General features: G+C 38.2%; 1 protein-coding gene across 1 annotated transcript in view; it reads right to left on the bottom strand.

Moving 5' to 3' along the window:
* Positions 1 to 12,009, bottom strand: part of RXFP2 (relaxin family peptide receptor 2) — a 62,789-nt gene that overhangs the window by 4,615 nt on the left and 46,165 nt on the right. Inside the window, exons 14-17 of the mRNA XM_069080184.1 lie at positions 11,039 to 11,110; positions 7,483 to 7,712; positions 4,981 to 5,388; positions 3,638 to 3,856 (exon numbers count right to left, since the gene is read on the bottom strand). Of these exons, the coding sequence (XP_068936285.1) occupies positions 3,638 to 3,856; positions 4,981 to 5,388; positions 7,483 to 7,712; positions 11,039 to 11,110 (929 nt within the window). The remainder of the gene's footprint in view (positions 1 to 3,637; positions 3,857 to 4,980; positions 5,389 to 7,482; positions 7,713 to 11,038; positions 11,111 to 12,009) is intronic.

Raw genomic sequence — 12,009 nt, 5'->3', positions numbered from 1 at the left:
AGAGGGAATCTCTCTAGGATTAAGAACTTGAAGAAACTGTGAACAATGGTTAAAAAGTGACTCACTGTTTCAAAGGGCAAATTAATTGGTCTGGGCACTCTGAAATGCACCTATTAAGTGAATGGCAGAGTATGATCTCCATCCCCTACCTATTCCTTATACTCCATTACTTAGATATTACTGCATACTCGAGCCTATTATGTCTCACTCCTCTCCTTCATCCTCTATCTTTCCCTCCCTTTCATTTTCTATCTTATTTCATTTTTTTACTCAGTCAGTCTCTTTTTTTTCCTTTCTCTCTCTCTTTGATTCTCCTTTTCTTTCTCTGTCTTATTTATCTCTGTGTCTTTCAGATAAATTCACAGGAATTGGAAAGGACATGAAACACATTTTATCCACTAGCTTTTCAGATGAGGAAACTAAGTCCAAGAAAGTTAAAGTGATCTGTCTGAGGTGTTACAGGTAACATGTAACATAGCTAGGATTTGAGTTCAGGTCTTCCAATTCCAGATCTAACTTTCTTTCTATAGTACCACATGTAATACCTCTTTCTCTTCTCTTGTCTACTTTATCCCCTTCTCCAACTTTTATTTCTCTCTATCTCTGTCTTTCTCAAATGGGTTTGTGTTTACCTTCTATTAATCCTACACATTTGTCCTATGCCTGTCTCCATCCCCTCCCCACTTCATTCCTTTCTCACATTGCCTCTCTTCTCACTCTCTCCCCTCCTCTTCTTAGAGAATAGCTCACATTTCTAGAGACCTTGAAGGTTTACTTCTATTAAAATCCTGCTCCAGTTTCTTTTTTATTATTATTATTTTTATAAAGCAATTGGGGTTAAGTAACTTGCTCAAGGTTACACGGCCAGTTATTTCTGGGTGTGGTGCTGAGTATTTGAGCCCGGATTTGATCCAGGTCATCCCGACACTGGAGCCAGTGCTCTTACTCACTGAGCCACCTGGCCACCCCTAAGCAATTGGGGTTAAGTAACTTGCTCAAGGTTACACGACCAGGTGTTTCTGGGTGGGTGCTAAGTGTCTGAGCCCGGGATTCGATCTCCAGGTGTTCTCAACACTGGAGCCGGTGCTCTTACTCGCTGTGCTACCTGGACGCCCCCCTGCTCCAGTTTCATTATGGATTGGAGTTGAGCCTGGGCTTTCTCAGGCTGCAAAAGTGGAGTACAAGTGCTTACTTTTTAAGGTGGATAAACCTCAAGGACAGACCAGTGCCAGACTGCGTCTTGTCTGAGAACCTGGTCTAGTTGTAATGAAGAGGTTCCTCACCAGACTTGTCTCTTGTCTGAGAACCTGGCCTAGTTGTAAGGGAGAGATTCATCACCAGACTGGTCATCGGGTGAGGAATTTTCTGGTCATAGCAACTTTCAAAGACTTTCTACTGAGGCATGGAAGAGTTTTGGTCTGGGCCAGTAAAGAGAATGTGTTCAGTTGCTTCCAACTCTTCATGACTCCATTTGGGATTTTCTTGGCAAAGATACTGGATGAATGGTTTGCTATTTCCTTCTCCAGTTGATTTTCCAGGTGAGGAACTGAGACAGACAGAATTAAGTGACTTGCCCAGGATCACACAGTTAATAAGTGCCTAAGGCTAGATTTGAACTCAGAATGATAAATATTGCTAACTCTAGGCTTTGCACTCTCTTGGCTCTACCACCTAGCTATCCAATGAAGTGAAAATGTAGAGGAAGCTGTAGAGCCCTAAAGTCTTTTAAGGTTTACAAAATACTTTCCTTACAACAACCCTTTGTGTATAGGAATGTTATTAACCTTATCTTACAGATGAGGAAACTGAAGCTGATTTGCCCAAGGTCATACATGTCTACAATTCAAATCCAAGTTTCCAAGTTCTTCCCACTGCTCCATGTTTCCTTTGGGCACAACTTATTCCCATGTCATTCCACTCCAATAAACGCCTTTGTTCTCTTAAATCAAACATCAATTACTCTGGTATTTAAAGGCTTTCACAGTCTGGCTCCTACCTCCCTTCCAGCCTTATTATATATTATTCATTCCCCTTCAAGCACACAATGATCTAACCAAAGTGGCCTTCTTGCCTTTTGTCACTCATAGCACCCTATCTTCCTTTTTATTCCCTTGCACAGGCATGGAATGCATTTCTTCCTCACCTCTACTTCTTCAGGTCTGTTTTCTTCAAGGTTCAGCTCAAGTACCCCCTTTTGCAGGAAGACTTTCCTGATCTCTCTACCTCTTAGTACCTTTCCCCCCAAATCATTCCATTTTGTGTATACACACACACACATATATATATGTACACATACACATACATACACACATACATCTGTATATGCACACACACACATTAGCTAGATGCTCAAGGGTATGGAATGTTTGTTTAGCTTTTGTGTTTATAGCACATAAACACCTCCTAATGATGCTTTTCCTACCCCTTGGCAGATTTTCTGCTTTTTTACAGTATTCCCTGCCCCCCATTTTCTGTTCCTTCCCTTTGGTTCACCTCTCACTCCTACATCCTTCTTATTCCTCCCTTTTTCTTCTCTATCATCTTTTCTTTCTCTTCAAGTTCCTTAATATGGGAATAACATGAAACCAAAATACTTCATTCGTATTTTTCTCATAAAATAAAACATTATGTTTTCAGTTCTTAATTTAAAAAGTGGCAGAACTGCACTATTTTTCACTCTGGGGGGAAAACAATTAAATTTAAATTGTTTTGTATATGTCCTTCAATTATTTTGCTGTGACCAGTGATCCCTGTCAGAGTAAAGTTTCTATAATCCTACAGAGCTGTGTCTGCATAGGGTTTTGCATTGATAATTAAGATTCCCAAAGCTTGTGTGAAGTCTCATTTAGTCAAATGGCTTCTTGGGGTAGAAAGTGCCAAAACCTGGTTTGGCTTCTAGACAGAGTCTGGGTAAGAGTGATAAGATATCTTGACTTAATAGTATCATGGGAACTTTTTGAAGGCAGGGACTGTATCTGTTTAACTTGAAGGTATAGAATTTAGCATGACATCATGCACAGATATAAGGAGCTCTGAAGATGTCAATAACTTACTTTTCCCCAGTCACCCAGTATAGACTCAATACAAAGTGGGGTTTTCATTGTGGATTGGAATCAGTAAAGCCATGACATCAAATTTAGATAGAGATGGATACCACTAAACTTACATAAAACGATCCCTGCTGGCATGCATATTGACTTACAAAACCATATATTAGCATTATTTATGTTCTATTGTGTTTTCATGTATTTTGTTAAATATTTTCCAATTACATTGTGGGCCACCTCTGCAGTAAAGAATACAGTCAGCTAGACATGTTTTGGTATTTTTAAATGGTATTGTAAGTCCCTTTAAATTGGCCAATGAAACAGAAGAAACTTATTGAAACCTGCTTCTTCTTCATAATTGCTTCTTCTTCTCCTTCTCAGGTATCTTCTGATTACCCCAGCTGCTACCAGGCACATAGAGTCTTTGAATGACTTCCTGGCTTTTAAATGGGAGGGAAAAATCTCAATTTGTGTGATATTGATTTATCCTCTTTCTTTAACCTTCCTTCTGCCCCTCCCACTCACAATATACAAAAGAGGACATAGATGAAGACTTCTTTCTCTCTCCCAGAAGAGGAAGGAGAACTCACCTGGTATTTCCACAGGGAAGAGGGAAAGAATTTTTATTACAAACACAGGAATCCAGCAGATGGCATCAGAGAACACGATAAAGAAGAAACGATTGGCCAGAGCTACATCCCTTCCAAAGTGGGTCCTCACGTTGGATGTCTGCAGGGCTGTTTTTTGAATGGAACAGAACATGCTGATGTAGGAAAACACTATGAGGAGGAAAGCGAGCAAATTCACACCTGGTGGGGAAAAGGCACAGATCTTAACAACTTGCTGTTATAAGACAACAACGCAAACAATGGGGTGTTTTTTAGAGGTGCTGTTAAATGTATCTGCTAAGCAGGTAGCACAGAGAAGTATGTCTTCTTTCAAAAACCACAATGCTATGCAGAGAAAAAACAGTTAGGAGGATATGTTCTGGATCGTCTCTCCACAGATAGGAGACTGTCAAACGAGAAGGGAATAAGTATTTTCAAATACAATGACTTTCCATGATGAGATTCTAAGATGCTGCAATTTAAATCTAGGGGCTTCATGAAGCAGGATCTGTTTCATCATGATTAGGAGAGAAAAATTTTTAAGGTGTCTGAAACTCCAGACTTTTTCCACTATGACCTTATAAAATTTGGATTGCATTACCAAAGTGAAAATGGAGACATACCAAGTTTTGGAAATATTTGCCTCCAAAATGTAAGTGATTTTCTAGGGAGAAAGTGCCTCATTAAGAACCGTGATTTTAGAAAGTTTTTTTTTTTTTTAGTAAAGAATAAATAACAACCCTTTCTTTCCTTGTCCTTGCAAGTGCTTAGTACTTCAGTGTCTGGGAAATTGTATTTTAACTAACTCTCATCTAGGTTGTCTGGGGAACAAGGGGCTCATATAAGTTGGCAGAGTTCCCAGGTGAGTTGTTTTAGCTTACAGTCATTGTTGATAAACATGAAAGTGAAGGATGCTACGGATCAGAGGAAGATCACCTAGAGCTCCTGTATTTAATGTGAGAGCTTTTTAGTATGCCTTCAGCTATTTTCAACACTAAATTTATACAATACTTAATAAAAGGGGTGGCTAGGTGGCACAGTGAATAGAGCACTGGCCCTGGAATCAGGAGGATATGAGTTCAAATCCAGCCTCAGACACTTAACACAAAAAAAAATCTAGCTGTGTGACCTTGGGCAAGTCACTTAACCCCAACTGCCCTCAAAAAAAACTTAATAAAATATTTCATCAGCATTTATCAAGCATTTTTATTAAAAACAGAGTATTGGAAATATAATTTTACTTAGTAATGTGCATAAATTAACCTTGCCAGAAATTCATAACATTTGTAGAGAAAGTAAAATGGAAAAATTAAAACATAATTTACCTAGAAAAATGCCAAGAGAATACCCTTTGCTTCTAAAATCTTCTGTTTGGTCATAGAGTGGAAAACACACTCCATTTTTTCCATAGAAGTTTCCAAAAAACTCCTCACTCCAAAAAGGAATAATAGCTATTAAGAACCCAGCAATCCAGATGCATACAAGAATGATCATCGTCTGGCGTTTTCCTGGACGGATATTGCTGAAGGGAAAGACGATGACAACATATTTCTCTAAAGTCAAGTATGTCAGCAGCAAGACGGAGACCTCTGTGGATAACATGGCTAGAAACCCCATGAGGCGGCATTGTAAACTTTCCATCCACAACAAAGCATACTTCTGGTATTGTCCTCTATATTTTATGTCAAAGAATCCAATGAAAAACAAGTAAACTCCCATTAGACAGTCAGCACCTGTTGAAGGATTGCAAAAAGTCATATTAGTAGTAATTTCCTAGCCTATAATCTCAGTTACTAGGGAGGCTGCAGCTAGTGAATCTCTTGGGCTCAGGAGTCCTCAGTTGCAGTGCACTAGGCTAATCAGGCAACTGTACTAAATTTGGCATTATTACGATGAGCCCCCAAGATCAGAGAGGCCATCAGGTTGCTTAAGGAGGGATGAACCAGCCCAGGTCAGAAATAGAGCTCCTGTGCCAATCAGTAGTAAGACTCAGTGAGTAACTCCTGAACTTCTAGCTTGAGTGAGATGGGGAGACCCAGGCTTAAAAAAAACAACAACCCCAAACTAAATTAAATAAAAAAATAGTAAGAATCCATTTCCTCATAACCATCTATCTAGGTCTGCTTCCTGAATCCTATAATTTTGGCTAAATATGAGGAAATATTATGAAACACTTGAATGAATTTCAGGGAATTCCCTTTCTAGATTTCTTTTTTTTAATCCCATAAATTCTTTTAAAAATTTAGATTTAATCTATGATTTTATTGGTATATTAAAGTCTCTATGAGAAAACTTCCTCTACTACTATAGATCTGATGTGTAATTTAGAGATTTGCCGGTGGCACTGAGATTTCATGACTTGACTAGCATCCTGCAGGCAGAGCCCAGGTCTTCCTGGCTTGGAGGCTGGTTCTCTACCTAGTGAATCTTTTGGGGCTTGTTATAAAAATCCTACTGCAAGCTGTAACTACTTAAAATGGATACTAAAAAAAAACAATGGGGAGGCACATGGCATGTTTTAATTGTGACATATTACAAATGACAAATTACAGAAGAGAACTGACCCAAAAGGCTGTCATCAGAGATGTATGTGACTGAACAAAAAAGATGGACTGTCACATGGAGTGACATGTAATGTCCATGTAATGGACAGAAAGTCTTGTGATTCACTGGTATCCTCAGGATGTCCTTAGAACTCAAGGAAAACTCTCAGAACATTGGTACAGTAAACTTGTTAGAATATATGGACAAGAGATGAATCTGATAAGAATTAGAAGATTTGTGATCTCCTGTCACTAGAGGGAGTAGCTGCACTGATGAGATCATAAGAATATGCTCTAGAGCTAGGAGGGACCTCAGATGCTATTTGGTCCACTCCCCTTCTTTTATAAAATAGGAAAATAAGTTCTTTCAAGGTGAAATGTCCAAGGTCATGCAGGGAGTTAAGTGTCAGAGTCAGGATTTGATCCAAGGACCTAGGACTCTAAAACCATTACTCTTTTTACTGTACCATGCTCGTTCGCAACAAATCCCCTAAAGTACATGATTATTTTCTTTAGTATTTGTCTAGCAGATTTTCTGTCTGTATGATTTCCATTCATATTTTCAGAAATAGTACTGTATTGGGCCAAATTCTACTTCTGACATTTGGTAGGAAAGGGAAAGGAACAAGCATTTATCGTGTCATAGTATCCATGTTTTATTATATTTTTATTTATTTTGTTAAATATTTCCCAATTACATCTTAATCTGGTTTGGGCTTTGTCAGCAATGTGGGCATTGTATATAACTGTATGACTGTGTCCAAGGACTAAGAGTCTGAGAATAGGAACTATTGTTGTAAATGAGGGTCTGATTAAAACACTGTTTTTATATAGGGGAAGGTGGCAGAGTGGAAGGAAATTGGAATTTAAATCCTGCCTCAATCACTTAACTAGATGTGTGATCCTGGATGAATCACTTAACCTCTTCTATACTCTTCATATGTAAATCTTACATCTTCATATGTAAAGCATTTTGTAAACCTGAAAGTATGACATAAATGTTAGCTATTATTATTATTATACCTTACTATACAATATCCTTCCACAACCCCTCATATGATTTATCTTTTCAACCTGACCCCATTTCGTGCTGGTGGGAATCATTGGATCACTGAAAGCATGAGAGATGTCCTGATAGCTATGAAGCACGACACTGATATGGTGATCCAATCCATGAGATTTATAATTTATGCATAAATTCTATTTGTTGTGGATTTCCAGGTATCTTGAGTACAGTCCCAGAGAGCTAGAGTCTGCGTCTAATCAAACCCAAATCCCACTTACAGCACAGAATTTTGATGGACATGGCATGGGTCTTATTTTCAGCTCTGATGAACGACCTCATGCCAATGACAAATAGATTCCCGAAGCAGGTAATGAAAGCTATAACCCAGACAAATATCCTCAAGATGTTGTTAGCCAAGAGGTCCTCAAATGAAGAAATGCCGTCAGTCAAAGGTACACATATTCTCACGTGGGGAACATAGGAGCAATACCGAAAATTTTTGAAATAACTGAAATAAAAAAAAGAAAAATGCAGTAGTTGTTAGTATAGATCAAGGCTGTAATCTGCCTGCTTGATATGTGGTATCAATGGACTTTTTTTGAGGGGTTCAGACCTGTGAAGAGTTCCCTAGAACTCTGGAAATTCTTCATTGATGGAGATTGCCAGCTTACCTGCAACTCATAGACTTAGATTTGCTTGAGTCAAGGAAAGACGAAGTGAGGCATATCTGTGGTCACTGTTAACAGAAGTAGCCCTTGAATCCAGATCTCCCCCAACTCTCATTCTTCTATGTCAGATTCTTTTTCATCGTAAGATCATAGATTTAGATATGGAAGGGACCTTCAAGGCCATGTAATCCAGCCCCCTCCATTTTACAGATGAAGAAACTGAGACTCACTCAGAGATTAAGAAAATTACCCAGGATGACACAGCTAATACCTGTTTGAGGCAGGATCTGAACCCAGGTCTTCCTGACTCCAAATCTTGCACTCTATTTACCTCAACATTTTAAATTCAGTGTATTATATTCATGTAATAACCTTACAGAGTGCACAGAGTGTAGGAATTAGAGTCAAGAAGACCTGTTTTTAATTTGTCCCTCTGATATTCACCAGCTATGTGACCATGAATGAATCATATCTCTGAGCCTCAGACAATGGCTTAAGACTTAGATGCTAAGTGATAGGTCTGACTGGGGTCTGCCTTGGTAGAAGGAAGTCCCGCACCAAACTCTTAACATATTAATGTACTCATCTAATACTTGTACTTTACAACAAAACTACTTATTTACCTCCACCATATAGTTCTAAGCAATGTTCCTATATTGTCAATGAACAGCTAGAAGTACACAGAGGGTAGCAGACCTTTCCCAAGGTGCCTTTGGTGGAGTGAGGATTCAAAGGCTGAGGGATTTTGTTTATCCATACTGACTTATTCTGTCACATAAGGAGAGTAGATTCTCATTATGAAACTTATCCCTAACAATATTTGGGGATTTGAGAAGCACAAAGAGAAATGGCTTCTTCATAAAGAGCCCATCATTACCAGTTAGGCATTTGCATTTAGTTACACATCTTACATTTAGTTTAATATCATTAATCCACTCACTTTAAGGATGCTGCCTTTTTGCCTTGATACTGATGGCGTGGAAAGTCCTCTGAGAATAGGAAAAGTCTGGGGCTGAGGAGAAATGGCCATCTTAAATATTGATTTTGGATCAGGGCCTTGAAGGATTTAAATAAGTTGCGGGGGGTGGGGTGGGGAGAGAAAGGTTCTTATAGGTTGCTATATTTATGTATTTTCCAGGTAGAAGCGGGGGTCAGGGTTGGAGGATGGGGTGCATGTGACTCATACCCACCCACCAAACCCATGTCTTGAATTTTCTTATATAGCATCCTATCTATTTTCATTCAGCCCCTATCCTGACGTCATCATATCCTGGCAACCTTCTATCTTTCTTCATCTGTCTACTCAGCTTTAAAAAATGCTGCCCATTATCAGGCAGTTGGGGAGCAATGATTAACATGGGCACGTGGTGTGCAGAGCTCTTTGTTAGGATGCTAGGGATGGTCTGCCTGTCTCAGGAATTTTACAGTTTGATCTACTTAAACATTATATCTAGCTTAAGGGACTTTTTATATCTGCTTGGTTTCCTTTCTCTGCCTTGTAACCTCTGACAAACACAAAATCTTTCCTCTCCTCTCTTTTATAATCCCTGCATGTTAATAGCATACAGTAAAACAAGTAAGTTCTTTGAGGGCAGGGTCTTTTTTCTGTGTGTCCCCCATAACTGGCTGACACATAGTAGGCTTTTAATACTGGCTAATGCATGATGAGTTAAATTGAATCAAATAGATCCTGCCAGATGGCTTTTTTTCAGTTAATTTCCCCCATCAGTGTTATTTTGCTGACATTTGAAAATGGAAACAGTTAGAAAGGGAAATGGATTGTGGAGGTGTTACAGCAGATTCTATGCAAGAAACTGAGGACTTCAGCAATTAGAACACAGAAAAGGTCAATAAATAAACTGCTAATCGTTATGTTGCATTGACTTGACTCATGGGTCATTGTTAAAGTGGAAACATCACCTAGTTCCAAGAAGTTTGTATTTCTGAGAAGATACTTAAAAGATTCTGCCTGCAACAGAATGTAGTGACCTGACCAAGCTTTAGCAAAAAAGTCATAACATAACTTAATTGTCAGGAAACGGTACTATGGCTTTAAAGTTTGCAAAGCAGTTTACATACATTCACTCCTTCCAGTCTCAGTGCATCTAACTGTGTGATTGTGGGCAAGTCAGTTTGCTCATTTGTTAAATGGTGAAAATAATATCTCTGATACCTATCGCAAACCATGAGGTACATATTACAGATTCAATTGTCACCTTTTTAGAAATAGAGAAATTGATTTGACTAGTACAAATTTAATAGCCAGTTAAGTGTCAGGACGGAAACCCAAGCCTTCTTGATTATAGGTCCAATGCTCCAACTGGTATAATCTTGGACTTGAGAGGGTTGAATAGATGATCTCTTGAGAAGCAGTGTGGTGCAATTTTTGTCAGAGGACTAGGGTTTAAATCCTTCCTGCTTATATGACCTTGGCAATTTATAACCTACAACCTCTGTTCTTCATCTGTAAAATAAGGAAGTTAATCTAGAAGGTCTATGAGCTTTCTGGCTCTAAATCTTTAATCCCAATTGACCATAAACTAAATGCTATCCATCTTGTTCATCTGGTAAACTTTGATCTTACATTTATTTCTTCTCATTTTTATATAGATACTGCAGAATTTTTGAAATGCTGGACATGTATAATACCTTGCTAATGAGAGCTGATTGTGTTAAGTGGCACTGATGCCATTTACATAGCAGAATTCACCCAAGAAACTTAATTCATTCCAAGCTATTGTAATGGTGAATTTTCTCTGTCACTAGCAGTGCCAAACATCTTTTTTTTTTCTCTCAGAGCTCCTAGTTAGAGCAGTCAACTGCTCATCCGTGTGAGGGGAATTAATTTTTCTAGTTCACCTGAGCAGTGTTTAGCCTATGACCTCATGTCATGTAATGTGTGGCACTTGGATGCCCCCCCATACCTAATGGACCTCAGATGGATGAACATTTTGTATGCTGTTGGCTCACGGTAAAATTTAGCTCTATTTGAACAGGGTCCAAATATTACAAAATTAAAAAGCTCTTAATGAAAAATATTTTTCTTGCATAGAAACACAGTGCAATTATAAATAGGAGACATAGCTCATGTGAACATTTTAAAACATTTCTACCAAATCTCCACCTACCGTTCATACATACATATACACAATACATACGTACATACATGTGAGAAAGGTTCCTCATGTGTTGAAACATTCTTGTGCTTATATTTGGAATTTCTATGTTTTCCAGGTCCCTGAAAAATATGGTTAACATACTAACTAGGTGATAAATTAGAATTAGAATTTGAAGCAATTTCTAATTTTTGTTCTTATTTTTGATGGTCACAAACTTTACAGCCCACTGAATGAAACATTTTAAATTACAAAGTTAATATTTTAGCATAAATAAACCACTAAATGTTAGTATATGTATGTATTTATATATATATACATATACACAAATATATGTACAGATGAATATTGTGTACACATATGCACACACAAGGTCTTTATTTTCTGTACATGCTTATATATTTATAAAGTTTATGTTTGTAGCTGTTGTAAGCATGTTCAATTTTGCTCCTGTGGAATCTCTGGTTTGGTCATTTAAAAGCAGAGTGCTATTATGGCAGCATTTTAATACACTTCTTTCTAAAACCTATCTTTTTTTTTCACCATTTCTTTTGCTTACAATCAGTAGAATATAATCTTCTTGAGGGCAGGGACCATTTTATGTTCTACTTCTTCTCTACAGTTCCCAGTACAATGCCTGACATGTAACAGGCACTTAACAAATTCTTATTGAATTAAAAAGTTTCAACAACTTTTCTGCATCATTGGCCGTGTAACTTGCCAGGGGATTTAATGCAGAAGGTTGTGAGATAAGTAGGACGTGTTACTTTCCCCCCAGTGGAATGGAAGGTCACTGAAGTGAAGGTGGTAAAGTGGCTCAAGTCCAACTTTTCATTCTCTTTTTGTGTTGGGGTTCTGCATTAGCAATAATCCATCATAACTGTTAGAAAGAGCCCTAGTTCAAGATTACAAGGATCTCCCGAAATCTCCTCAAGAGTCCAAGAAATCCTCGACATAATGACATTCGGAGGGTTTAAGTTATAGGTGCCAGAAAAACAATTCATCTAGGATGTCTCGTCTC

This window comes from Petaurus breviceps, unplaced genomic scaffold (genome assembly GCF_028583685.1).
Source record: "Petaurus breviceps papuanus isolate PSGF00001 unplaced genomic scaffold, PetGlider_PUasm1.0 91133, whole genome shotgun sequence".
NCBI classification, from domain to species: Eukaryota; Metazoa; Chordata; class Mammalia; order Diprotodontia; family Petauridae; genus Petaurus; species Petaurus breviceps.
Note: the sequence above shows the minus strand (reverse complement) of the source record. Positions and strands in the feature narration are given on the sequence as shown.